The sequence below is a fragment of the Corapipo altera genome, unplaced genomic scaffold (assembly GCF_003945725.1).
Source record: "Corapipo altera isolate COAL_440 unplaced genomic scaffold, ASM394572v1 22b, whole genome shotgun sequence".
Taxonomy (NCBI): Eukaryota; Metazoa; Chordata; class Aves; order Passeriformes; family Pipridae; genus Corapipo; species Corapipo altera.
This window is the reverse complement of record NW_020884876.1, coordinates 25,698,629-25,725,356: the sequence shown is the minus strand read 5'-3', so window position 1 is coordinate 25,725,356 and position 26,728 is coordinate 25,698,629. Positions and strand designations below refer to the sequence as shown.

Here is a 26,728-nt window from a genome sequence, read left to right as displayed (position 1 = left end):
ATTACATTTTTACCCATTTAGAGGAATGAAAATTGGCTAGGGAGGTAACCAAGCAGATCTCAGTTTTAATGTTTACACCCATAGTTGATTGCATCTGCTGTTTGCAGCTTTATGTTTTCTGGTAAGGAAAAGCCCCAAGTATATAAAAATACATATTTAAAAACTTCATTCTGCCTAACATATCTCAGCAACCAACTATACTCGGCATTTACCTATAGCATGTGGTAACAACATGAGGAAGATTGAGCAATATATGTTAGTATAACCCTCTTCTGGCAGTGTTACTGAAGTAAAGCTTCCTTTTTAATTACCAGTAGTTCGATAAAGAGAGAAAAAGGGTCTCCTCCACTCTTTTCTTTCCTCACTTTTAAATATTTAATATCTAATTGCACTGTGATGTATCATCATCCAGGAGAGTGGCATGAGATAACTCAGAAACACAACAGTCAAAAATCCACTCTTACTAGTAACTTAATAACTTGAGCACTGACCTTGCATAAGATGCTTGCTCCATATCCAAGGGAGGAAGAACAGAAACTTTTGTTGCATTTCATTTTGTATTCTCTTTGATAACTTCAAGTGTCCCAGGATATGAAATCCTGATTGCAGATGCAAGTTTCTATGGGTTTGGGCCTGAACTGCACAAGTGGGGTCATTCTGGCCAAATGTGAAATCTTGGATTTGACACCTTATACTGATAAATAAAAAGGCTAAGGAGACCAATCTACTGCTGGCTTCCATTATAATAAACTGGGCAGGAGGGCTAAGAAGGAGAGACTGTACTTATGGCCTGCAGAGGAAAAGAACACTGAAAAAAAAAGACAAAGACTTTTGCATGATTTCACAGTGTGTGGAACACTGGGGACTTTTCCTGAATCTATAATAAAAGGTGACAGCAGCCACAGAAATTGCAGCAGAGACAGGAAGCCCTGTCACATCTTTGCTGTGTGAATGTGATCATTTGCTGAAGCTTTTAGCAGGGATTGAAGCAGAGAAAGTGATGACTTTCATTACAAAACAACAGAGGCGCCTGCTTTTTATTAAAAATCAGGTGTAGTAAAAGTAAATTTTGAACTGCCATAAAGGCACCACCAATTTCTGGCTCAGTCTCATAAAGCCAGTGCAAAAAGCGGGAGAACTGAGTGACAGTGAAAAAGAAAAAGACAGAGTAGCCAACTTTTATCTCCTGTCCATTTTGAGAGCAGAAATCTTGCTGTGCCTGTGCTTGTTTCAGGGAGCACAACTCCCTCCTCCCTGTGCTGTTGCTGGGGGTGTTGGCAGGGGCTGGGAGGATGCAGTGAAGCCAGGGGCACCTCGCTGTGCCAATGTGTGGGCAGGTAACAGAGAGATGCCTGTAGACAGCAGCGACACAATGGCTGGGGGGTCTGTGGGTTTTCTGCAAGGCTGGCCACACATCTGCACAGCCCTTGTGCTATGCCCTGTTCCAAAACTAAAACCTTGTGCCCCATCCACTCCTTTGTGCTGAAGCCAAGGCTATGACCTTCTTGAAACGTAGACCAGAATTTTATCTTAAAAAACCACTAAAATTGGTTTTCACATACACGTATTTCCAAACAGTACTGTAACATTAAAAGAATATATTAAGTTCTTTAATGCTGGGCAGTTGCCAGTGTCCTGGACACACTGTCCCAGTTTTCCTTTATACAAAGGCAATTGAGAGGCAGGTAAGCCTTACTTTTAGGTTAATTTATCAACCATTTTTTTATCACAAGATTTGGGAGATTTTTTTAGCTTAAATGAGGAGTTTTAAAAACAAATCACAATGCAAGCAACTAGGGACTGAACTCTAGTTGCTGGGAAAAGAATATAAGAGGAATGGAAAGGAAGCACGTTGGTGAAAGCTTCTTGCTTGGAGCCCATCATATCTCCAGTGCCATTGTACCCCCAGCACCAGTTTTTCAGTGCAGAGCAGTGGCTGGAGCGAAGGTGCACTGGCAGGCATGCCTTTCCTCATTAGCTTCCCTTCCCCTGCTGAGAGCTCTACCTGTCACCAAGGTTTAGTTCCAGGTGGCTGTGCTGCTCTGGTACCCACAAGCCAGGAATTTCTGCCAAACTGAAAAGACTAGGAATCATACCCATAATGCAATGCGCCACACCTCGGGCTTTTGACAGGCCTGCAGTGTCACAAATGCAAGTCTTAAAAGATTCTCTGTGGCCTTTGGTATCACTTTCAGCACCTTGTGCGTTGGCCAGGCTGTATGTGTTTTGTGACTCACTGACACCAGCATTTAAAAGCCAAGACAAAAACCAAAAGATTTTGGGCTGACAATCAGACTACTCCTTACACAAAGCACAGCAGGAAACCTGCACCAGTAGAAGATGAAACCACTAGGTGAAAGGGGAATAGCTCTTCAGGCAGCTTAGCAGGCTTGGGTCTATGAGGGGTGGCTTTAAAGGAAAATTTGCACAAAGAAAGCATGCAGGCTGCTACACAGGAGTCTCTTTTTAGGCAAGTAAGCCAAGGGAAGAGAAGTCACATTCTAACCATTAGTCACAGTTCAGTATGCTGTAAACATCAATTCTGAGAGCATTGGTGTACTGAGGTAAATATTTGGAGTATTTTTTTTTAATTTTTTAGTAAAGTAAATATAAAAAATGGAGTATTTCAAAACTATAGTTCATCAAAAAACTGAAGCAAAAATTTACAGTGCAGTTAATGGACAAAAAATGAGACTTAATTTCATCTTAAGTGTATTGAGCTCCTTTTGAATGTTATTATACTTGTTTAAATGAATCCATCTACTTGCTGGATAATGAGTTTCAGTTTTTATTTAATTTTATTTTATTTTACTAAAATCCAATCTGATATTCCAGCCAACACACACATTATTCTGAAGATTTATGGGGAACAAAACTGTTTCCTGTGATTGATGCAGAGTAATTAGTACCACCTCTCTGCTTTCAGTACAATGACTCACAATAATATGGAACATAATTGACTGTAGCATTGTAACATATATAAACATAAAAAACAAAGGGGGGCTATTCTGACACCCTTCTGATCACACAGAATATTTTTTTTATTAAGTACTTATAAAAAAACAAAGAAGAAAAAAAATTAAGACCTTTTCAAATACATCTCTCCCAATTACAAGGAGATTAAAATCCTGTGCAATGGCTTCAGACCACTGCAAATTTAAGGTGCCATGCTCTTTGTGTAAGATTCTAGGGCAAGATTCATTAAAGATATGTAATATGGTAGGATTAGTAGCTCTGCTTCCCTAGACCACCAAATTCAAAACCCAAACTAATCCTTTTTACCTCCTTTTACTTCTCCACACTGTTTTATAGAAATGTAGCATAGAACGAATAAGAAACGGCTCAATGAAATTATCACTTACAGTTTATTGTGCTGAAACTTTCATTTGTTGTTGTAGTTGTCACTTTTACCACTGCTTGTGTTGTTGTATCTTGTGTTATACCTTGTGTAGCACTCGACAAAGAAGACATGGATGCTAACAAAGGAAAGACATTCAATTTATTTCCTTTAGTTTTGTATACACACATATGCACACACCCACAACACACCTATTTCCCCCCTTGAAGTCTAATTTTAAATTATCAAAAAAATATTTAATTTAAATTGAAGATCAACAGGGATAGGACTCCTTTCACTGCAGAGGAAGCCAGTCCCTGTCCCATAGGTGGGTCATCCCACTGAAGACAAGCGATAATACAGTTAGAAGGCCTAGACTGGAGCTGCCTTGAGCCTGATGGGGAGGAAGCTCCTGCACACTCCTGCAAGGTTTCAACAAAGGGTTCACTATCTGTAAAACAAATTCCCAGACCAAGAGGCACTGCTGCTTAGTTTCCTGAATGTCCACTGGAACAGCATCAACAACTAACTGAGAGCAATTTTCACTTACTGTTTGAGATGGATTCAGTTGTAGCTCCAATTGCAGTTGTTGTTGGCACTGATGCTTGCGATGGTGTTACTTGTGAAGTTGATGTCTTCATAGATTCTGTTACTGCAAGAAAGGCATTCACATCTTAATTGATCTATTTTATCATGCATAAATAAACATCACATACCTCCAGCTGCATTCTCTCACCAAGCGGTGAATTTCTGTTTTGGCTCACCCTTACTGAGTTTTCTTACCCATTTTTGAAGAGGATTCAAAGGGTGTATGGTTGGTTTCAGAGGGGAGGTTTGGCCTGCGAACAATCTGCAAGTTGCCTACTGAAAATTAGCAGCTGTATCTACCAGCCAGCTCCTAAAGGAGAGGTGCTTGGCATGACTTCCAAGGGAAGAGGTGAGGGGAAATGAGCCTGGTGTAGATGGATGAGTTCACTGTGCTGGACTACACCTCTGACCAGCCCTTTGCTGCATATCTGTTTAATAGGAGGAGGGATGTAAAATCTCCATAAACAGTTGTGATTGACATATGGGAGCACAGTTTATAGGTCCTAGGTAAAGAGCCGAAGGGGAAGAGACTCTACTAGTCTTTGTGCAATTTTTCCCTCCTCTCTCTGCTTGTCCGCCTCGAGCCACATTCAAGTCTTCTTAATTGTCCAGCTTTCCCAGATCCTCTTCCTCTCCACCCAGATTTCTGGGGAAAAAAGGGCACCCAGCAGGCCTTCCTCTTTGGAGTGCAGCAAAGCTTAGGAGATTGTGCATGGTATGAATAGTATTCTCTAGTAAGTGATATTCCATGGGGTAAACTCGGTGGCCTTTTTACGATGACTCCTAGTTCTCTCCTCCAGAGGAGTGAGACTTGGAGGCTAAGGGGAGGGGAAAGGGCTCCTGCAGGCAGCAGGGATCCCTTCCCAGCTGCTGCTGGTATGGAAATACGGGGACAGAGTTGCCCAAACATGACTAAGGCAATAGCATGGTTTAAATCAGTGTCTCTTGCTGTGCACAGATGGCATACTGCAGGTCCCATGTGGCCCAGGCACTTGCTCAAGGGAACGGACTGGCTAAAATACTGCCAGGGATTCTGGACTAAACAAAACTCTGTAACTAATAATTTTGAGAGTCCAGCTTTCAGTTCTGTAATCAAATGCAAACAGAAAGTGCTACAAGTGCTCATTTAAATACCTACAACTACTACTTCTACCTACCTACTACCTCCTCTAGCACTTTTAATGGATGGGATACATGAAAGAATAGGAACAAATGTCATGTAATTTTCTCTTATAGGACTTAAATACCTCTAAATGCAATGTTCACACCAGAACTTTTAAAACACATCCTATAGTCTCTTTCTCTGCTCTCAGTTTTCTGGCTGTTCACCTAGAATAAGCAATGCCTCAAAGAATGGACCTCCTTGCTCCACACTCACAAATTTCTTTAGTCTCACAGTGGGTTTTGGATGCTTTTCTCATGAGCATAAGTAACAATGCTGCTTTCCCTTCTGCGACAAAAAGCTGCAAGAGAAATTTCAGTGAAACATTCAAAGAGTTCATGTACTGTGAGGTGTTTGGCCTATAGGGAATGTCTTTTAAACAGACATGAACATCACGGTATTTGAAACATAAAAGAACTGCAACACAATTTGAAAAGGACTAATTCTTCTACTGTAATAAACATAACATTATGCAAACTTCACCTGGTTGTATCTTATTCACTTGCATTACTTGCATGTCAAGTGTATACTTCATAATCTCAGTGCTTTCAGCTCCACAGCAGACTCATTAGTATCTCTAGTTATCAAAAATTAGAATACCATGTTCGTGTTTTCTTCTCTCACATGCATCACTCATTAGATGCAGCAGTCTTCAATATTGAGACTAATAAAGGAGTTGATATTTAGCTCGCATGAATGAATCATGGCCAATATTGATTTTTCATAACTTTCCATAACAAAGATGCACAAGAAAGAAAACTGAATGTGTCAGTTAAAGATGTAAATCAGAATCCCAGACTTTTACTATCTGAAGCAGGTGTTTTCTCTGTTAGGTCTGCATCGTTTTAGTACTTGAAGTTTGATCTAGTTAAATCAATCCCCAAAAAAAGAGAGAGCGAATGGAGCTTTTGAAATTGAGGGCATTGGTGCCATCCTCTTACCCTGAAGTGTGAATCTTGACAACAATAGTTTCAAGAAGTTATCAGCACCATTTCTGCAAATGACAGGTTCATGCAGATGTAATTTCCTCTATCAGCTGAGGCCCAACATTGGCATGTATTGGGTATTTCTTTACTATCAAAGTCCACCTTCCTCTTCTGTCAGTCTACATCCATCAAATCAGCTACTTCCTGCTGCCATATATCTTAACTGATGCTGTTACCCAAATTATTCTCAATCTGATAACTTCTTGAACTGTCAGTCTTTGGTAATTTACTAATATCCAATCTCACTTGAACCACTCTTGAGCGTATAGGAACTCACAGAATTTCAACCTTTTTCACCTGAAACAAAAAATGTAGCCCGCTCAAACCAACTGTCTCCATACTAAGATATTTCAATCCTTTCTTTGCAACAGTGTTTCATAATCACCCTACATGAAATAATTCACCTGGTTTCTCTCTGAAGTTGCAAAAGCTGAAAACTAAAAAAACAGGGGCTTCAGAACACCAGATAAGGGTGAATTTGAACTCTTACCGGATTTTGATCCTGATGCAGAAATGGTTGAACTGAGAGTAGGGGTTGGAATGCCATCTTCTGAAATAAGCACAGAAAGATTCATATTAATTCTGCCACCTTCCAGATCTATTTAGCACTACATAGTCATATCAGCAGAGCAGCAAGTACCTTCCTGGAAAATCAAGTTCAGAAGCCTATTAGCAGAAGCAACCACATCATATAACTCTGCGAAAATCTTTTCAAGTTGTATCCTATATCTCTTCATTTTGCCCTCACTGCTGTAATGTGGAGCATTTTCTACTGCCTCCCACCTTGGACTGCACATTGTTTTCCAACAGGTGTCTCCAAGACTAGTTTGAGGGGAAAAATGGAGCTATTAAAGGTTTTTCTTTATCTCCTCCTCTCCTTGAATACAACCACATCTGCTCTGAGTCTTCAGGATGGAGGATTAACTAAAATAACTGTCCACAGGAGAAAGTATCCATTCTCCTGCCTTGAAATAATAAAATTGTACTAGCTCCCTGGCTAGTATAAGCAGTTCAGGAAGTGTTTTCAACAACACCTTGGTCCCTATATGTGAGAGAAAAAGGAGAATTCATAAAACATGGCTTGAGAAGCACCAGGCTGAGTAATGACTGGCTTTCCCCACTGCCCTGAAGGCAGTGCTCCAGCTATTGGGATTTTACTGCAGTAAATTATGCCAATCTTAAAAAGTCCAGGTCAAGTTAGTAGGTGGGTCTTCAATATTACAAAACAAACAAACCATCCAAAAAAGAGACCCCAACAAACAAAAAGCAAAATAATTTCTGTATTTTCTGACTATACTGAAAGGTTGTTGGCTTCAAACAAGATTTTCAGTCTTATTGCTGGTTTGTCCATGATTTTCTACTAAAAGAAGTTAGGGGGTGATGAAGGGGGTGAAAAAACTACATTGACTCAGAAGCAGTGGGATTTCTCAACCATTTTACACTGCTGTGAGACAAGTGTGGGTACATTTGGGGAGGACTAGATCAACTCTGTAACTGAATGGGAGAGGAAAATGGCACAGACTAATCCCCTAGTGCTTTCAGGTTTGAAGCGTGACATCCTGTCATGCTGCATTAGCATCCTGTAATACAGACATCGCAAAACTGAGTCAGGACAGCATGTCACTATTCTTCTGTGACTCCATTCATGGTAATATCTGCTGGCATTCTCTCTTTTTTTTTGTCTACAGGGCAGAACAGTCAGTTGTGCTCAGTGTGCTGCGCTCCGATTAACATTTCACGACCACCACCCGAGGCCTGCCAGAGACACAGATCTAACCTGGAAAAAACCCCAGCATAATACAATTGCAGGGGCTCTGCAGGAATATATTAAAGTCTAATCAGATGAGCCCTTACAACTCCTCTTCCAGCAGTGTATTATCAGCTCTCTTGGCACCTGTGTGTTTCTAAGGGGTCTCAACCCGTTCTCAGTGAGCCCCAATTCCTTGAGTATTTTTCTAGGGATGCTGCTGCCTTCATAATGCCTTGTCACAGCACATGCTGGGCCAGTTTGTTGTGAGCATGTCCTACACAAAGTTAAATGTCTCCCCTACGGGCCTGCTGCTGCCCTAGCTCTACTCCCCAGAACACATGGATACACTCTGACTATGCACAGTCTCTTGCACACTCCATTTAAAATATAGATTTTCCTGCCATTTAGTTCCCCAGTCAGAATAATGCTTCATAACCCACACATGAAATACTTGGAAAAAAAATTTTATCCGAAGAGACCTAAAGGCAATCTTGTTTCCCTAAACATCAAGCATTTTTCCATCTCTTCATTCTCATTATGTGCTGCTGACAAAGCTCCTCTAATCCCCCACACCACAAGGCCACAGCGCTAGAACAGAATGTTTTTTCAACAGTGCCTACATTTCGTATGGTTTTGTTTTAACATCTCTCAGTAGCTACCATATCTGTAACACCAGTTAAATGCACTAGCTGGCCAATTAGCTCATTCCTGAACTCATTTTTCTCAAAACTCTTCCCCTAACTCAGCATGACTTTCTGGGAAGCCCATTGAAATACTTAGATTATTCATCCTTTAAAGATGTTCCATTTAATAACCATGTTGATAGACCAAGCTTTCCTCAAAACTAAAAAAAAAAAAGAAGAGAATTTAAGGCACAGTTTTGTTATTACTCACTATTTGCTGATTTCATCACAGGTTAGAGATAAACTAAGGTAAATTCAATTAACAGAGTATAATAAAGTAGAGTTTTATGAATTAATTGTTTTCTTAAAAAGGTGAATAATTAAATATACTTTAAAAATAAGTTGAAAACAACATGCAAAAGACAGGATTGTGGGGGGAGAACTGGTTGATTAAAAGAAATGATAGAACTCGTGGCTTATTATGCTCTTATTTGCAATGTTAAGTTGTGACTAAGGAGAATCCTATGGGGGATAAAAGCAAGAGATCAAAAATGATTGAGAAAAGAATTTTCACCCAATAGAGACTGTTGTTAGACAAAGAGGGAGACAGAAAGCTTCATTTTTCTGCTCGTGTCAGGTTGCCTAAAGCCTCAGGTGATGGACAACTAAGTAAAGTTATAATTGCATGTTTTTTAGTAAATTCAGATGCAATGATCCCTTTGATATGAGAGTCCCTTGATATACTCTGATGTGGGAGCAGCCAAAATCTATGCAGCAATTTCTCCCACACAGAAACTGCTGCCATTTGCTGTGCTCACTGGCAAGAAACTCAGCTAAAAGGGCATAGGTGACCTGTGATGTCTGGAGAACATGCAAGGAGCTAAAAGGTCCTCACATACCACACTGGGCTGATTAAAGGGATGATGGTGGTAGTGCTAAGATTGACAAATGAAAAAGAACATGTCTTAGAGCAGATACCAAGGCAAGAAGAAATCAGAACTGGGAGAAAGATAACAGGATAGGAGAGAAGAGGAGCAGAAAGGTCTAGAGACAGTAAGACAGTCAGGGTGGCGGGGAAAAATGAGAAGGATCTAAGAAGAGATCAAAGAACACTTGACACATGGCCATAAGACAAAACTGAAAAGCGAGTAACTGTTGTGGTTTTGTTGGGTTTTTTTGGTGATCCCTCCCCCCCCCCCCAGGTTCACAGAATTTACATTTATTGTTTTTCTGACTTGGATTTAAATAGTATATTTGTTCTAAAATGAAAGCAACAGTACAGTCATTTGTATCTGGTCTTAAGATTTTTAAATGGACAAATCAAACCACTGAACTTACTATCTTCTTTTAAATTCAGGAGTCTCTGAATTTAGACAGGGCTGACCAACAGCCACAGTTGTCCTCAAACTGCAGCTTTTGATGCAGGCTTCAGCCTCCAAGGTCTGAGCTTGGAGTTCTCATAATTCCTTACCTCTCTCTCATTATTTTTGCCTTTACACTGGGAAGACTAAGATAAGAGGGCTCTGACCTTGTGTTAATTAGGTGCCCGTTATTGCTATAATCAAGACAGAAAAAAAAGAAGAAATGACTGCATGATATTAAATCAGTAGTTCTGTTTATATCCTACAGGATTCTGCAGGGCACAAACCACAAAGTTTAAAACACCATATGAAACAGATAACACAAAACTGAATGCGAAAGCAAAAACATTTTTAAAGATTAATAGATTGTTCAAAGTAGATATAGATTATATTCATTACATGAATTACTGAATTTAAGCGCTGTCTGGTTTGGCATCAATATCTGATTTCGAAAAGACATTATTTTTATGGAAAACTCACTATCATTACAGAAATAGCAAGTGAAATGGCCTGTTCGGTATTTTTTCACTTGACCTTGCACTAGGTAGACAAAAGCATTTCATTAAAATGCTTCTGTTCAGAAGGACCAAGCTACTTGGTCCAGCTTCAGAAGGGTTTTGAGAAGGGTGTGGATTCATGGAGGTGGGGAGTTTTTGGAGAACCATAAAAATCATCAGGAGCCTCAAGAAAAATAACCGCTCAGGAAGGACTGCAAAAATTGCATTTGTTTAGTTTAGAGACAGAAAGATTAATGGAAGGCACAACAACAGCAGTCAGCAGGTGAGGGGCTGCAGCAAAGACAAAGGACTATAATTATTATTATAATATCCACTGAAGACAAAACAAGAGGCAATGGACAAGGAAAATTTTAACTGTAAACTCTGCAGTTTTTTGGTGCCTGTGTCAAGTTGTCGGTGTAACAGCCAAAAACTGGTATTTTAACCATTTTGCTGATAAGGATGTAATACATTCCCACTCAAAACCAGACCACTGCCCAACAGTCTGTAGCTAGGAGCAATTACCAAAGAGGTGTCCTGAAGAAACCTGTACATGTTAGTTCCCTGCTTCCAGGCTATAAAGAAGAATTTACAATTGGTGTTTTTATATCATGTTTGTTTACTGTATATTATCATAGAATGGTTTGTTTTGGAAGGGACCTTAAAGACCATCTAGTTCCAACTTCCCTGCTGTTTGCATGGATGCCTTCCACTAAAACAGTTTGCTCAGAGCTCCATCCAGCCTGGCCTTGAATACTTCCAAGTATGAGACATCCACATCTTCTCTGGGCAAACTGTCCCAGTGCCTCACCAGCCTCACAGTAAAGAATTTCTTCCTTATATCTAATTTAAACCTGCACCCTTTCAGGATGTTATATTATGGTTGGTTGTGTGACCCTGGGTCTTTGCAATGACATACAAGTCATGGAGAGGTCAAAGCTGTGTTTTTGCTTTCTGTCTTACCATGCCATCAGAAATAAATAGTGATCTCTTTCCAGCAAATGGTAATTCTGCCAGCCCTTATGACCATGATAGAGCCTCCTGTAAGAGCTGCTCCAGCAGTACCCATGTAAAGACTGTACAATTCATCGAATATTTTACCCTTTGAGGAAAAAGTTATAGCTGTCCTTGTAAGAAAATCTGGCACTAATCTTCTCAGAGTTCCCAAGAAATAGCTGCTGCCTGACAATGTGCACAACCTGTTTACTCTTACCTTGGAGCTCTGTTGTCTACTATGTTTTCTCTTTCATTTTTATTTATTGCTACTTCATCTCTTCATTCTCCTATCTGATCTTTCCCCAGGCCCAATGTAGTTCTTACATTTCTCTCATTTCTGTTTTCAGTACTTATTCATCTTTCTTTCCCAGTGCATGACCTTCTACCCTAACCTTGAGATAAATTTCTTTTTTCTTTTGTAATGCATTTTTGTGTAAAGATTCATATAATCTCGAAAGAAAAAATAAAATTTACCTAGATGATCTCCCATCTGCCAGTCACTGCACACTGTTCCCCTGTGTTGACAGCAAACCCAAGTCTTAGACACTGCTCAAAATCCTACTCAGGCCCTTCAAACAGAATTGAAATGCACCTGGATACATTAATTTAGGGGTCAATCTTAAGGTTTAATTCCTGATTTAGAACCAGGCCTTCTACATGGGCCTTCTACCTGGTGAGGTTTAGCATTTAGGTGCCCTTGGCCTTTCCTCTTGAGTAATGTTTTGTGGAGGCCCAGGTTGCACTTCCAGCCTAGGGAGAGAAGGCAAAGTGCTACAGTGTTCAGGAAACTCAGGCTCAGCTTCCTGCACAGCTTCAGGTTAATATTCTGTCAAGACACATAAAAAGATGGTTTAAAGGAGCTGCCACTAATGGTTATTGCTGGTTTGTAACAATATGGTGCTGGACAGTTCTTCAAGGATCTACCTGATTTCCTGCATGTCTGTGGCATCCACACAGCATGTCGTGCTACCATAAATAGTGTGTTGGCTTGTCAGTTTGCATCTCTTCTGGATATATCATCACACTTAAGGTACATGGCTATAAGTGCAGAGTAGAGATTACTCACAGAACCATAGAATGGGAAAGGCTGGAAGAGACCACAGTGGGTCATCTGGTCCAGCCTCCCCATGGTCACAGGTTAGTCACTGGTTGACAAACCAAAAATGACAAACCAACACAATGCAAATTATTTAGAAAACCAGCAGGCACTGCAAAAAAAGTCTTATAGGAAGCATAGATGCTTCCAGTCACAAAAACTATAATTCGACATGTACTATTAGAAGATGTTTAAGTGCAATTTTAGCAATATTGGTTGAAAATGTCAATTCCTTTCTTCCTATTCAAAACCTCTAAGATCACAAATACAAAATCTATACATTAAACACTACAGAAATAAATAAAGCAAACAAACAAATCTCCAGATCTGCAGATATTTTGTTCTGAAAGAATTAATTTTATAGAAGTAATACTGTTTCTAGTACATTTCATCCTTAAGGACTCCTGCTTTAAATCTTTCTTCTATAGTCATATCAACTAGATTTTAAATGGGAATCAAGGTTCTGATGTAATCCTGTGAATGGTTGAAGCTGGTAATTGTGTCATAAAGGATGTTAAATTAAAAAAAGCCATTTGCAAACTTCATGAATTTGAAGCAAACTCAAAGAAAAATACAACCTTTATGTCTTCGTATTTCTTTAGTATGCTAAAGCAATACACAAAGCATGACATGCCTCACACATACATTCAGATGGGTTTGTAATAGGGCCTGCATACAACTATTCATGCTGTGGCAGCACTTGGTGAAAGAAAAGCTGTGTCCCTAGTAAGAGTCCCATGCTGGATCACTGCCACTTCACTATCACTAAAAGTCAGGATTGCAAAGTGTTTTTCCAGCCTGGCCTCACAATGGTTTTGCACTGCTGCAAATGCTCTTAATGCAGCCTCCCTTGACGTAAGCCATTTTCCACCCCGGGATTGAATATCTTATAGTGGCAACTGAAAGGACAAAGTTACACCAATCACGCTTAAGGCGAACCCCTGTGAGATGTAGTCAGACACTACAGGTACAAAATGATAAGGCAGGGAGAAAGGCCACATTCTTTGCTGCCTATGCCAACCAGCTGGAAGCCTATGGTTCCCACTGCCTAGAAAGGTGGGAAACCACCTCCCGTTTGCCAAGCTGTTACCGTCCTTTCAGTCACGTCTCTCTTCAGCAGCAGTCCAAAAACATAATATACAATTCTACATGTGGAGATCTTACACTTTAGTTCAACTTTCTACTTCTTCACTGTAGCTATGTATCCTGGTTTGTGGACTGGTGTCACACAACAGAGACAATCTGCTATAAAAGAGTGGGAAAATCTTACAGGCAGGAGCACAGGGGAAGACACGAAGGCAGTAAGGAGAAGTTCCTGGGTCAGAAAAGCACAACGCTCTCCCTGCAGAAGGCAAAAGCACCTGAAAACAGGTGATAGAGATAGGCATTAGGAAAGTGAGAGCATAAATGCAAAGCCCCATAGCTGAAAAAGGAGGGACAGGCTCCTCCTGCGTGGCATGGGAACAGGCAGCAGTGATTGGGGTAATATGGGACTTCGGTTCTGCAGAGGAAGCATAAAGTAGGTGGGCTGGAAGCAGCCAGCAGCAAGAGCTGAGGGGATGAAGAAAACAGAGGTAGGTGCCACAATTTCTCCAGCAGGGAACAGGGAGAAAGCAGGGAATGCAGCTTTGGTGCCAGCGCTTGCCCCAGTGCTCACCCAGGTGTGTGGCATGACCCAACACCAGGTATTAGCAGGGAGCTGCTGGGAATTACTAATTCCCCAGGCAAATGGCACTGTTTCCACAAAGCCTGCTCAAAACACCCAGCAAACAGCTCCTGCACCAGGACCCACTGCCCAGAGAAATACTGACAAAGCAGCTGACAAGGACCAACCTCAGCTAATGTGGGTTGTTGAGGGCTCCTCACACCAAAACATTAATGAGAAAGGTTGGATGAGTGCCCCCATATTATTGAGTATTTGAAACAACCCAAGCACTGCATGCTTTGCCTCTCTGCATGTGTGGGCATAGAAATCTGGGCACTTTACTAGCCAGCTTGACGGGGTTTTTTATTGCCTCAGAAGAAATGCAAACTCCCTATCAAAAGCTTTTAATCACAAGCTTTCTCATTGCGCCTTCTGCTGCTACATGAAGCCTGGTGGATATCTTTATTGCTGTGTACTACAGAGGGATGAGTACATTGCTTGCACTCCATAAAACAATAAATGTGCTCAGCATGCTCATCAGCACTCCAGCCTGCTTTGAATGAAGGCTCCAAGCTCTGCACTTCTCTTTATTTAAACCTGTTAAACCTATTTAATAGGTTTTAATTAAACCCTTTAAAGCTATTTAAGCCACCAGATTGTCACCCTTTGATGCTGATATATTTGTTTGCCCATGTGTTAAATAAAAGGTAGGAGTTTATAAGGGCTATTTTATAGTATGAAAAACGAACTGCCACCCCCTCCTTGTGTTAGTCATGCTAAATAAATTTGGAAAATGCCTTTAATGGGTGCAATTTTATACAGAAAGCTTTTTAAATATTGTGCATTGCTGAGTAGAACAAGACAAAGAAATAAAGGAGAGCCCCTTCCCCTGCAACAGGAAGGAATAAGAGTGTTGGTGTAAGTCACCTCCACCCAGAAGGTGGAGAGAAAACTATGTCCTTCTCTGGGTAATGCTTACAATGCTTTTTCCTTACCATGCTATTTGGAAGCCTATTTTTGTTTCCCAGGAAAGAGTGTGTTTGGGTAGGGCAGATATAAAACAGCCAGAGGGGAAGCTGAGCCCAGGTTAATCCGTAGCTCTCCTTTGCAGTGTGCTGCAGCAGTTAGTAAAGTCCTAGTTTTGCTTTATGTTTGAGATCCAAATGCATCTCCAGCAACATGACTAATTGTACCATTCAGGAAAGGGTCACTGCAGTGTCTGCTATGATGTACTTATTTTTAGAACATCCGGGATCAGCCTAGACACCCATTTGAGCTACACCCACCCATGCCACTCTGTTCCTGACAAAGCTCTGAAAGCCTCTGGAGCATCAAAACCCAGTTCCTGTCAGAAAACTCTGTGGAAACATTGTGAATTGCTTCTATAATTAATGTAATTCCATGCTCAATGGTCCATTGAGACTCACTTCATCTTTTCCACACTGCCTGGAGCAAAGGTTAAATGGTACAGACTATCCCAAAGGGAAGGCCCCAAATGGGCTTTGCAAGCTCTGAGTGGAGTACAGTCTCACTGGAGTTACTTTATATGCAAGGATGAAGGGTATACTTTGAAAATATCTCATCCCTCTAATTGGCACACATAGCTGATGAAGACTTCCTTGTCTGTAAGTATCTTGCCCGGGTTATTGGAACTCTTGTTATTTTGAATTTCTAGCAATTCACAACTGCTCTTTTCCCATGTGCTTTATTCCTAGTAAAAAACCAAAGTTATTACTCGGAAAGCACTTGAAACAGACTGTCAGTACTGAGGACCTATCAAAGAGCAGTGGGAACTGCTGCAGTAGCCACGTCAGCTCCCACGCTGATAACCAGCTTCCTAGTGGAGCAGAGTGGCCCACATTCAGGATGCTCAGGCTTGTCAAAATCTCGGGTCTCAGTCAAGGCACCGGGAAGTCACGGTGAGCTATTAATCTCCTGTTGGTGAGCAGTTATAGACACCCCTTGTATTTCTATTGGAAATTAGAGTAATTTTATTCCCCATGACAATTACAACTATTGTGAATAAGCTGTTCCATTACTACACAAACCCTTCTGCTCTTCTTCAACCTCTTTTCCCAGAAATGATCAATTCCCATTTTCTATTTTGCATCTGGAAAACAGCATTTTCTGCCAGCCCTTGGAAATGGAAGGTGAAAGCAATTACGGAGGAAGCAGAGAGTGCACTACAAAAAAGTGTCTCTAAGCCAATAAGATGAATTGTGCACTAGTTCACCTAAATTCAAGAGCATTAAGACATACCAGTCACATGACTCCATTAGCACAGGGAATGACATGCAAAAGGGAAATAATGGAATCCTCTGAAGCCATTTGAACTAGACAGGATAAAATGTGCAGAGAACCAAAAACCAGTCCGGCACTGGGAGGTTTTTTTCCTCTGCGTGCTGCGTCCTTCCCTTTCTGTTGTTAGCACATTCTGTGTATTGGGTTATTCGACATAGATCTCTAGTAAGGTCTCCTTTTGTTACATGTTGGAAACTAGCAAGTTGTTAGCAGTCCAATAGTTTGTTAAATATATTTCCTGTCATCTGAATCACAGCAAATATATTAATGCACTACTCTTATAAGAAGAAACCTTCCTAAAGAGAACCTAAAGCTGCTCTACTGGAAGAGGTTTTTGACCAGCCAGCTTTTGGTGTAGTTACAATTTCTAAGAACTATGTGTTTAGTCTCAAAAGAGAGTAAGACTCCACAGGATGTCCAGAAAGCTGCATAATTCAAAGAATTTAGGAGTTTCCAAAAAGAGATTTTAACAGTCCTGTGCAGGAATGAGCAACTGCAATGAAACTGCACACTGGCCCCAAACATTTCATCTTGCCACAGATTTCTGCCTTTATGACCATCTGTAGGAGTCAAGGGCAAATGAGGTTTGACAACTTGGCAGGAGTTTCAGAGTCTGTAATTCCTGGGAAAAGAAAAAGCCCAAATTTTGGCCGTTAGAGACTTTGAATGGCCATGGAAGCATCAGCCATGTATCATGTCCAAAGTTGCCTTTCTCTATTGGACATGAAATCGGGAATTTGGGGGGGGAAATATTTAAATTTCACATTTTTTGAGAGTAATCTTCACCTATTTTTGCCATTTCACCTAACAATGTTTGGTGATATTTTTGCTTCCACAACCTTTGAATGAGTTTGCAAACACTGATATTTACATCATCCATATTGCTGTGATATATAAGCCATGCTGAGATAAGGAGGAATAATTCATCTGTCTGGAAAGATGATTTCAGACTGTCCTCACATGGGGATAGATAGCACCCCATGCACTAACATTTAGAAGGTTATCAAGACTGTATTTCAAATAAAACCCTAGACTTAATGTTGAGCATGAGAAAAAGTAGGAAAACTAATAAAACCCAGAGCAATATATGGGGTTTTGATCACTTCAAGTAATTAATGTGCAATAAAAAGACATCTTGACAAATAAGTATTTTACAGAGAAAAAGAATACAAATCACTGGCCAGGGAGGTTTGTAAATCTCCTGGCACAATTTTTCTCAGACCAACTAAAATTCAAAGCTTTTGCCGTTATATCAGTAGTTGCCTCAATAGCTAAATCTGTCAAGCCTCAAAATGACATTAATCTCCTGCTAAAAGTTATGAAAGAAGGAATCTGCAGGAAGCATACACATTTCATTAATATAATAATGGATTTAAATAATTTAACTCTAAAATTTTGATTACACCGATGCTCATCAAACCAAGTACCAGACTGAGAAATCACACTATTAAGACAAACTGAATGTACTTTTTAGAACAATTACTTATCTTGTAGAAATCTTCAGACAGCAAGTCTGGAATAGTGCTCGCATTCCAGCAAAACACATAATTTCTTTAAAGTGATAAGGCAAGGCAGAAAGGTTCCAGCAGATAAATGATGCAAAACTACATGCCACTTGCTTTGTGGTTCCAGAAACCTGAGATGTATTGCTCTCTACAATATGTAGCTAACACACACCCAGGAGCATGTTAGTGCCATTGAAAAAAAAAAAAAGATTAAAACTTGTTGTAAAAATACTCTATTGATAAATAGGATAGAATTTGCATCTGTACCAAAGTCAGGCAAGCATCCACTTTCACCACAAAAGCAGTGAGAAAATCCTTGCCCTGTTACTAGTTTGAAAGATAACCTTTGGAGCACTAGCTAGTTAGCCTGGCCTGAAAGGGGATGTTGTCTTCCCTGACTGCTGAGAAAAAAAATCTTTCTGAATTAATTTGGACCCCTCCAGACCAGCCTCTAGGACATGTGAGGATGGCAGCAGAGGGCTTCCTACCCTCTTTCTACAATACCCCAGCAGATCACACTTGCTGAATTTTGTTCCAAGTCATTATATCAGCAAGTGATAATTAGCACAGTTTTCTCACATGGGGAGGTAGGGTCAGAAAGCACAGTGTAGAGACAGAATCAAGTGGTGTCAAACCACTTTTCTTAATGCAGGTAGGTCTGGCTGATACAGCATGCAGCTCTTAGGGCACCCAAGGGCCAATTTTGACAAGATGAACGCCAAGGTATCACTACCTGTATCTCAGCTGCTGGAATAATGATGGTGACTTCTATGGTAGAACACAGTGCAACTCAGGGGTTTGACCCTTCCATTTACATCTGGGAAACCTATTTTTAGAGGGCTAGCTGAACAAAAAAGTAGATGTTTGTCTTCCAAGGGAGTCAAGTCTTTAATTCTTGACTTGTATTTGGAAATAACAACTACTACACACAAATCCAACACTGTCTCTCTGTTTTTCAAAAAAACCCCAAAAACATTAAAGGGTCTTTTTTGAGTTGTTGCAGCAAAAAATACAAACAAACAATACCTTCTCTGCCTCCACTTCATGAGGACCACAAGTAATAAGGACGGCTTTCCACGCAATTTTACTGTCTTTAGTCTTTTCTGTTAGTCTGACTATCGAATAGTACCAGTTCAAAGTATTCCCTTCCCTAGGTTAAGAGTTTCTTGGAGATTACTTTTAATTCATACCTTTTCAGGTTTTTTACATAGGACTCAGATGTATAAACAATTTGAGCCCAGATTCAGGGTACTTTTCCTATTTAGAAAAAAAACATCCCACACAACCAAACAAAACCAAGCCTCAGCCAATTTTTTTTCCTAATTTATAATGGAATAAATATGAATAAGAACTCTAGGTTTAAATACAGATAAAAAGAGAAAGCTCAATAAAAAAGAAAACATTCTGGTAAATTTTCAGAGGAGACAACCATTTGTTGGCCATGGAATTATGTATTCTCAGGTTTGGAGCTGAATGCTGCAGGCAACTTGCCCTTCATATTCAATTTCCATTTATTTTGGCTGTAAATCGCAAGCAAGCAGGTATCAAACCATCTGCTTCTATCCTCAGTAAATGCAGTAAACTTGTCTTCAGCTTTGGGGCTAGAACAAGCAATTTTCTTCTGTCCAGTAATAAATACACCTTTAAAATCCATTAGGCAAAAATTGGCCCCATATGCAAAAGATCTAATGAACGAAAGGAATGTAGGGGCAGGGGAAACAAAAAAGAACAAACCAAATCTGTACAGGGATAAAAATTCAATATTCAATTAAGGGTTATGATAATCTCCAGCACTATAATTTGATCTTTGACAAAGCTAGTTTTGCAAAATGCTAGGAACAGCGAAAATGCCAAACACTTTTTTTTTCGCAACAGCAAAATTCTCAAGACATTCAAAGTTTGGGCTCAAGCAAATTAAAGGTGTAAGAAAGCCTTATGCAAAGCCTATTCACATTTCTCAAATTTTCAGAGATGAGACAATGATCTAACTGTGACAATCTGTGTCTTTCTGATCTTCTAGAGAACCAACACGAATAATAATCCAGATTGAGGGAAGGCTATACTCAAAACCTCTAACTGCTCAAAATAGTTTAGCTAGTATTTAATTTTTAAAATGAATTTTTAAAAGACTTGAAGGCTTGTGAGCACAGAAGATGGAAAAGGAAAAGGCTATTCATCTCCTCTAGTTTACACCAACAAGAGTAGAGTTCAGGCAGCTGCAAATATATGTAATCACTACAGGAGCCCTGGTTGAGTGGAACTTCTCTGAAGCTGTCAGCCTGGGAGTCAGGATTAATCAACTGCATTGTAGGGTTGGGATGCTCCACAACATCCCCTTAATGGGGAAGAGGGCTGGAAAACCTGTAGCTTAGGGTTGATCCACAGTGTAATGGAATATGTCTAAATTACTTCAGGGGCATTTGGACCAGGCTCTCAATGCCAAGACTTGCTCCTACCTTTCCAAAATAAAAATCACCCTTGTTTTTTTTTTGTGCCATTAATTTTGACAGGGTACTTGGATAAAGTTACTGCTAGCTGTCAACAGGGGTCAGTAATCAGTTGCTAATAAACCCACCTGCTGTACGTCTTCAACACAAGACAGTCCGTTCCAGCTCCTACATTTGAGTACATAACCTGAAGGCATCCAGACTGATGTTAAGGGGAGCACAACCCACTCTTCTCTGCTATCAGTTCTTCAAGAAACCAACCTGGGTGCCTGAGTGAGAAGGATGCTGTGATGTGCTACAAGCACTTTGTGGAGGACATCTGCTGTGCTGTGTTGCCACACATTTGTGCAGACTCAAGAGCATTTGTATTTGATTACTATAATTTGACAATGTATTTTTTTACACATTCCAGTACTGTCTGTTTAAAGCTGGAAATGCTATAAATAAATCCAGAAAGCATTTCTATTTGAGTTGTTTTGGAACAGGTAAGAATAAAGAGCAATATGCCAGGAGGACCGAACACCTTGAGATGAGCATGAAGGAACTCCTGTTTTAAGCATGTCATTTAACTTCCAAAGGGTTGAGAAAAGCCTTGAGAGGAGGGATAAGCTGTCAGGAAGCTACCAACCTCCACATTTGAACATAACTGAGCCCCTAGTAACGTGCTGACATGATCTCGCCAAAACATGGTGAGATGCAAGGTCCCAAGACAAATTAGAAAATTGCAAAGAAAGGCACTGCCAGCACGCAGGCTGAAGACAAAGCATGAAATTTGGAAACCCTACAGGAGACTTGGTGCTTTCTTTACTAACCACAGTGGAAACATCCTTATCCACTTCAGTATGATACACAAAAATACAAAGACAGGCAACTTGTGTGTATTACATGAAAAGGTTGCAAGCCCACAGAATACTTGTCTTTGTAAGCTTTGAAGGCAAAATACCCCAAAACCTGGGAGAGGGAATATTAAAACACCGGAGTGTTATTTGACCTTCTCTAAATTTTACTGAGCATCATTTTAAGATACTAAAGGTGTTTCTAAGCAACAGGAAAAAAGTCTTGCTACTGTCTCCAGTGTTCAAAAAAGGGAGACAGCACAAGGGAGATTGGTGTTAGCCTCCTTACTATCAGTTCCCCTCTTCAGATTATAAAATCCTGCCATTACAGCCCAGGACACTTTGGGGATCACAAAAGTGGAAATCCAAATACTCGGTCCAGCTTCATCCTACAGACAATAAAACCACTTCTGTCTCAACAGGTTGATGCATGGGGTAGCCCAAAGGAAGCTTGACCAGATTATGCACCTTTACTTTCACAAGGTAGATAGAGACATACTCCAAATTTCCCCACAAATATTCTTAATTGTGAATTTACCAATAGAATTTCACTACCATATCTACCTTGCAATAAAGCATTTAAAAATACTTTTACAGAAACAAAGTTGTTCAGAAAAAATGTACCATATATAAAATTTGCTTATTCACTGTCATCAGTTCTGCCACATTCATATCACGCAGAGGAGGGAAAATCCTTTTTAAAGAAAGGCTTGTATAAAATTGACAGAATTCCTCCCACCTTTGCATGTTGCTTTTTGGTAAGCTTTATGGACTGTTGTGTTAAATATGCTCTTTTTGATGCAACTCCACGTTGCTTTTCACAAATTGTGAAATTAAAGCTTCAACAATGACAGGAAGGCTATTTTTACTAGGAGTAGCAGACAGAGAATAAATAGTACTTCAACACAGACTTTCAGGGCTTGTACTTACTTAACATAGTTTTAAAAGCAGTTCTTTCTGTGGCACAAGGTTATTTTTAATCCCCTTTATTGATTTGCTTCCCTAACAGCAGTGAGCCCAAGCAACAGTGTAAGATACATCACAAAAGACCAGATTTTAACACATAACCTGAGCAAAAGTTGATTAACTTTGTATAGATCAGTTAATCTATTATCTACTTTCTATTAGATACCCATCTAATAGATAGACATTTATTAATTATCAATTTTTAAAGTTCTGATTCATAGATCCCTTGCAGACAACCTGTAGGCATTTGTGGAAGCTTTGGCCCAGAGGGTCAGCAAAGGAAAGTGCAGACAAAAGGCAGATTTTACTTCAAATGTATCTTTTGACAAAGGTGATAGACTGGCCATTGTTGCAGTTTCTCTCATCCTTTCAGGGTGACTAGTTAATTTCACTTTAAAAGCATGATCTTTCAAGCTGAAGAATAATGAAAACATCAGTTCAGTGACCACGTGAACATCATAAAATTTGATTAAATCTGTGCATTTGAGAATCATGTTTAAAGAATACAGTACTTAGTAACTAATATCACCCCTAGGCTTGCATCCCTCAGTATGTGACACTTGATAAATTTTGTAAGCCCCTATATCTTTGGGGACAAAACTAAAATAATTTCTGAGAGGTACTCTTGGCCAAACTTATTGCTGGCATAGTGCCATGGAAATCCATCAGAATAGATCTGATTTGCAAGAACATTAATTGCAAAATCTTTCAGACATTTCAATTCCCCCCTAAAGCCATCTGTACAAAAGATGCTTTATTTCTTAGAAGAAAAACACAACTGAAAACTTTTGTAAATATATCTCTAATTTTAATTCCTCTCAGATTTAGGAGCTTCATGATACCTAAAAAGAAAGCTGCCACAAAAATACAATGGCAGGAAAGTTTTTTCATAGAACACATATAACTCAACTACCAGTTAGTAGTACCTTCTTTTCCTCCAACAAGACTTGCAGTCTTTCAATCACTGCAGTGGAAAAAAAAAAGCATCCAGCTACTGACAGCTAAGCTTTTGCTCACAAAACACCCCACAAATGTGACAAGTCTATCCAAGAAAGCCAAAGAACTTACCTCCCACAACACAAACACAGAGTACAGCTAAGAAAAAGAAGGCAATTCCCAGGAGCTTCATGCTTGGTGGTTGTGGTGGTAGTGGTGGTAATGCTGTCAGCCCTCCCTTACACAGCTGGGCAGGGAGTGCTCTCTCACTCTGGGGCAGGCCTTAATTACTCCATGGAAAAAGGTGTGTAGAGACTGTGCCTAGTCACTGCCCATTCCTGCTTATTTTGGGGACTTTGATAAAGAACAGGAGGAAACACAACATACTCCCTCTGGGAGTTCAGTACAGAGGAGATTTATTGTTTCAGTTCTTACAGGAACTCCTTTTCTTTGGCAGTGAACCGTGTTTTTGTTAATACGTTATTTTGTTCTTCTTCGGTCACGAGGTCAGGAAGGTTTCTTAACAGAGGCAAATCTTTCCTTAGAATATGCTATACATCACCAGCTTTCATACTATAGTTTGTGATACTTTTAAAGGGGACATTTATGAGAAGTGAGCCCAGGCAGTGGGGGATAACACAGAGAGGAACAGAGGAGCAAAACAAGCAACAGGAACCCTCATCTGTCTTGTTTTTGGGGTGCATAAAGTGGCCTTGGTGAAAATCATAGCTGCTTCATGTTAAAGGTAGAGAGAGAATGCCTCCCTGAGAGAGCTGCCATCCTGAAACCAACAGGATGCAAGGGGCCACCAGAATAGGGCAAGGAAATAACTCCAGCAAGGTGCCCCAGCAGGGAGAGGCTCTGGGCTTCTCAGAGTTAGAGCTCGGGTGTGGGTTTTTTCTTTAAATGGAAATGGATCCTCTTTATTTTTTTATTTTTTAAAAAATGTCAAAAGTTGAAATTATGGAAAGCTTTTTTTATTCTTCTGTATAGGTACTTGCCGGGCCATGGGATGGGAATACAGTCCCCAAAGCAAGCCTCTTACCTGGGCTGTCTAATCAGCCACCACAGAATTGCTCTCTCCTCCTCAGGACCCACTGACCTGGGAAACTTTGGTATCCCTCCTTCTCACAGCCTTTCTCCAATTTCCGTGGAAGAAATCTGAGCAGAGTTCTAGAGATAAAGGCTATCAAAGCATGTTCTTGTACTACTCCTGTGCTCTGTGCCTTAACGATTCAAGGCAGCTAATGGTATTTAATCACAAAACTTCAACCACAATGAGAGTGCAGTGCAGTATGTTTGCTCTTCTCCCTCTTTGTCATCTCTCAGGAAAAATCGGTGGAAAAATTGACAAACAGCCCCACTCATTAAATAGTCAACTCTACTTATTTCAGTACTCAAGATTTACTTTTTTTTTTCTTCATGACTTTTTCCCACTATATGGGGAAGTTTTGGAATGGCTTCACATGCAGGAACTCCCATGAGCTAAGCCACAGTGCTTCCAACCACAGTGCAGTTTTATTCGTGCAACGAGGAAAATGGTAGCAGCTCAGCATCATGTGTGGAATCATAATTGTTTAGGCTGGAAAAGACCTTTAAGAAGATCACTAAATTCAACCACTAACTTAGCACTACCAAGTCCACCACTAAACCATGTCCCTAAATGCCACACCTGCACATCTAAATACCTCCAGAAATGGAGAATCAACCACTTCCCTGGGAAGTCCATTCCAGTGCTTGACAACCCTCTCTGTGAGGAAATTTTTCCTCATATCCAACCTGAACCTCTCCTGGAGCAACTTGAGACCACTTCCTCTTGTCCTCTCCCTTGTTAATTGGGAGAAGAGACCCACACAACTTTTGTTTGAAGAAACCACGCTGCTATATCTTAAGACTATGACACATCCTTTGCCTATTGCAGGTGATAGAGGCTGGTGCTCAACAGAAATCTGATGGTAGACAATGAATTGCTGGCACTTCATTTGGACAAGCTTATGTATTTGCATCCATGAGAGATGCAAACATGTAAGTTCTCCTTAGCAAGACTGTATTTTCACTATTGAAAAAGAACACATGCTAATACAAACTTCACTGAGAAAGTGGTGGGCCACACAATGACACCTTTGTCAAGTTGATTGGGGCATATGGCAGGGAGTTAGCTCCAGTGCTCTGTTTTTATGCTAGTTTTGTGCTGCCATAGGACCTGAAGTTAGAAGGGGCTAGAAAAGCAATAACTACTGTAGCAGAAAGAAAGGGAAAGAAAGACAAAGGGACAGAGAGTCCTAAGGCAACTTACCGCCTCCCTGAAGCATTAGGAGTACCTCCCTCTGAGATACTCACTAACATCAGTTTCAAAGGAAACTAACTTTGACTGGATCAAACTTGGATAGCAGCAGCAGTATGCACAGTGAGAAATAATAGGAATAGCAGAGGAACAGCTCAAATAACTCACTAAAAGAAAAACTCTGGCTAAAGCTGAGTTGTAGTTGTAGCTTCTGACTTGGATTATCTGAGCTGCAGAAGAGATTTTCACAACTCTCATCAACAGAAACAGATATTTTGCTTTAAAAAGAAATAATTTAATGTTTTAAAAACTTGCAGAGGTCTTTGCAGCAAAAGAATATTCCTCTATTTGTTCACTGAACAGAAATCTTCTCTTTTCGTTCCTACTGGTAAATAAGGTTTCCTTTATTGAATAAATGTTTTTCTTTCTTTCCTCAAACCAAGAAACTTAGCTTCAGTGCCAACATGTGCTTTGTTTCATAAAGAGAAATTTGGTCATCAGTACTGCTGCCAACTCTGGTATTGCTGCCAGTGGTGGAATATCTGGAGTTTCACTTAAAGGCCCTTAACAAGTGACTGTGTGGCAGTCTGAGTTTTCACATTTTTTCAAGTAAAAATTTAGCTCTCCTAGTTGCAGAAGAAAAGAGCACTCTAGAGAATGAAAGGACTCTCTGTTTTAAAACACCGTTATTTTGTAGGGTTGGGATAGCTTGAGTTATATATTTGTTTTTGCCAGTGTGGTATTTCATTATTAAAGGGAAACCATTTACTGCCATGGTGGATTTGCAGCTACAGCTTTATTGGTCTCAGGCTGTATTTATATTTATATGTTCTTTCCTGGTTCACGTTGCTTGGAGCAAAACATTGCCTTTTTATGCACAGTTTTCCTAGGAGGTTCAAACAATCCCCATCAGATTTAGAGAATGTAAAAATTTTACGTATTTTTCAATATTCTTGAAGCACCACTGCATAAAACAGGTAATAACATGGACAGCTATGCTACCTTGCTATGGACTGCTGACAATTTCCAATATGGGTGTGAAGAGTCAATTTGTCAAAGTCTCTACAAAAGCAAAAATAAAAAGATTAAAAAAATAATGTCTTTGGTGTTTTACTAAAGTGAAGAAACAAACACACTGACTAAATTCTACAGCCTTTCCCACTGACGTTTGCTATCTTTTCCACTGATGGTTATTTTAACTCTTATAGCAGAATGATAGAAGAAGAGCAAGCAGTCTCAAACTCTATTGTTTTTTTCCATCTGTACTTCAGCAATACCTTTAAAGCAGTATTTTATCAGAAATTACATATGACTTACCTGTACATTTAGATATACTTCCATAAACAGAGTAAATTTGCATTGAAAAATGCAGTTGTAACAGCACAGAAATACATTGTTTAGTTATGCTTTGC

The 26,728-nt window shown here is 40.0% G+C and overlaps 1 protein-coding gene across 5 annotated transcripts in view; it reads right to left on the bottom strand.

Annotated features, from left to right (window-relative positions):
* The window catches only part of EMCN (endomucin), a 55,890-nt gene extending 32,539 nt beyond the window's left edge, over positions 1–23,351 (bottom strand). For all 5 annotated transcript variants that reach the window (XR_003526461.1, XR_003526460.1, XM_027636090.1 and 2 more), the window contains exons 1-4: positions 23,165–23,351; positions 6,564–6,623; positions 3,888–3,989; positions 3,363–3,476 (exon numbers count right to left, since the gene is read on the bottom strand). Coding sequence is in view for 3 of the 5 variants with exons in the window: in XM_027636090.1 (XP_027491891.1) it covers positions 3,363–3,476; positions 3,888–3,989; positions 6,564–6,623; positions 23,165–23,225 (337 nt within the window). In the remaining 2 variants the exon portion in view is untranslated. The remainder of the gene's footprint in view (positions 1–3,362; positions 3,477–3,887; positions 3,990–6,563; positions 6,624–23,164) is intronic.
* Between the last annotated feature and the right edge of the window lie 3,377 nt (positions 23,352–26,728).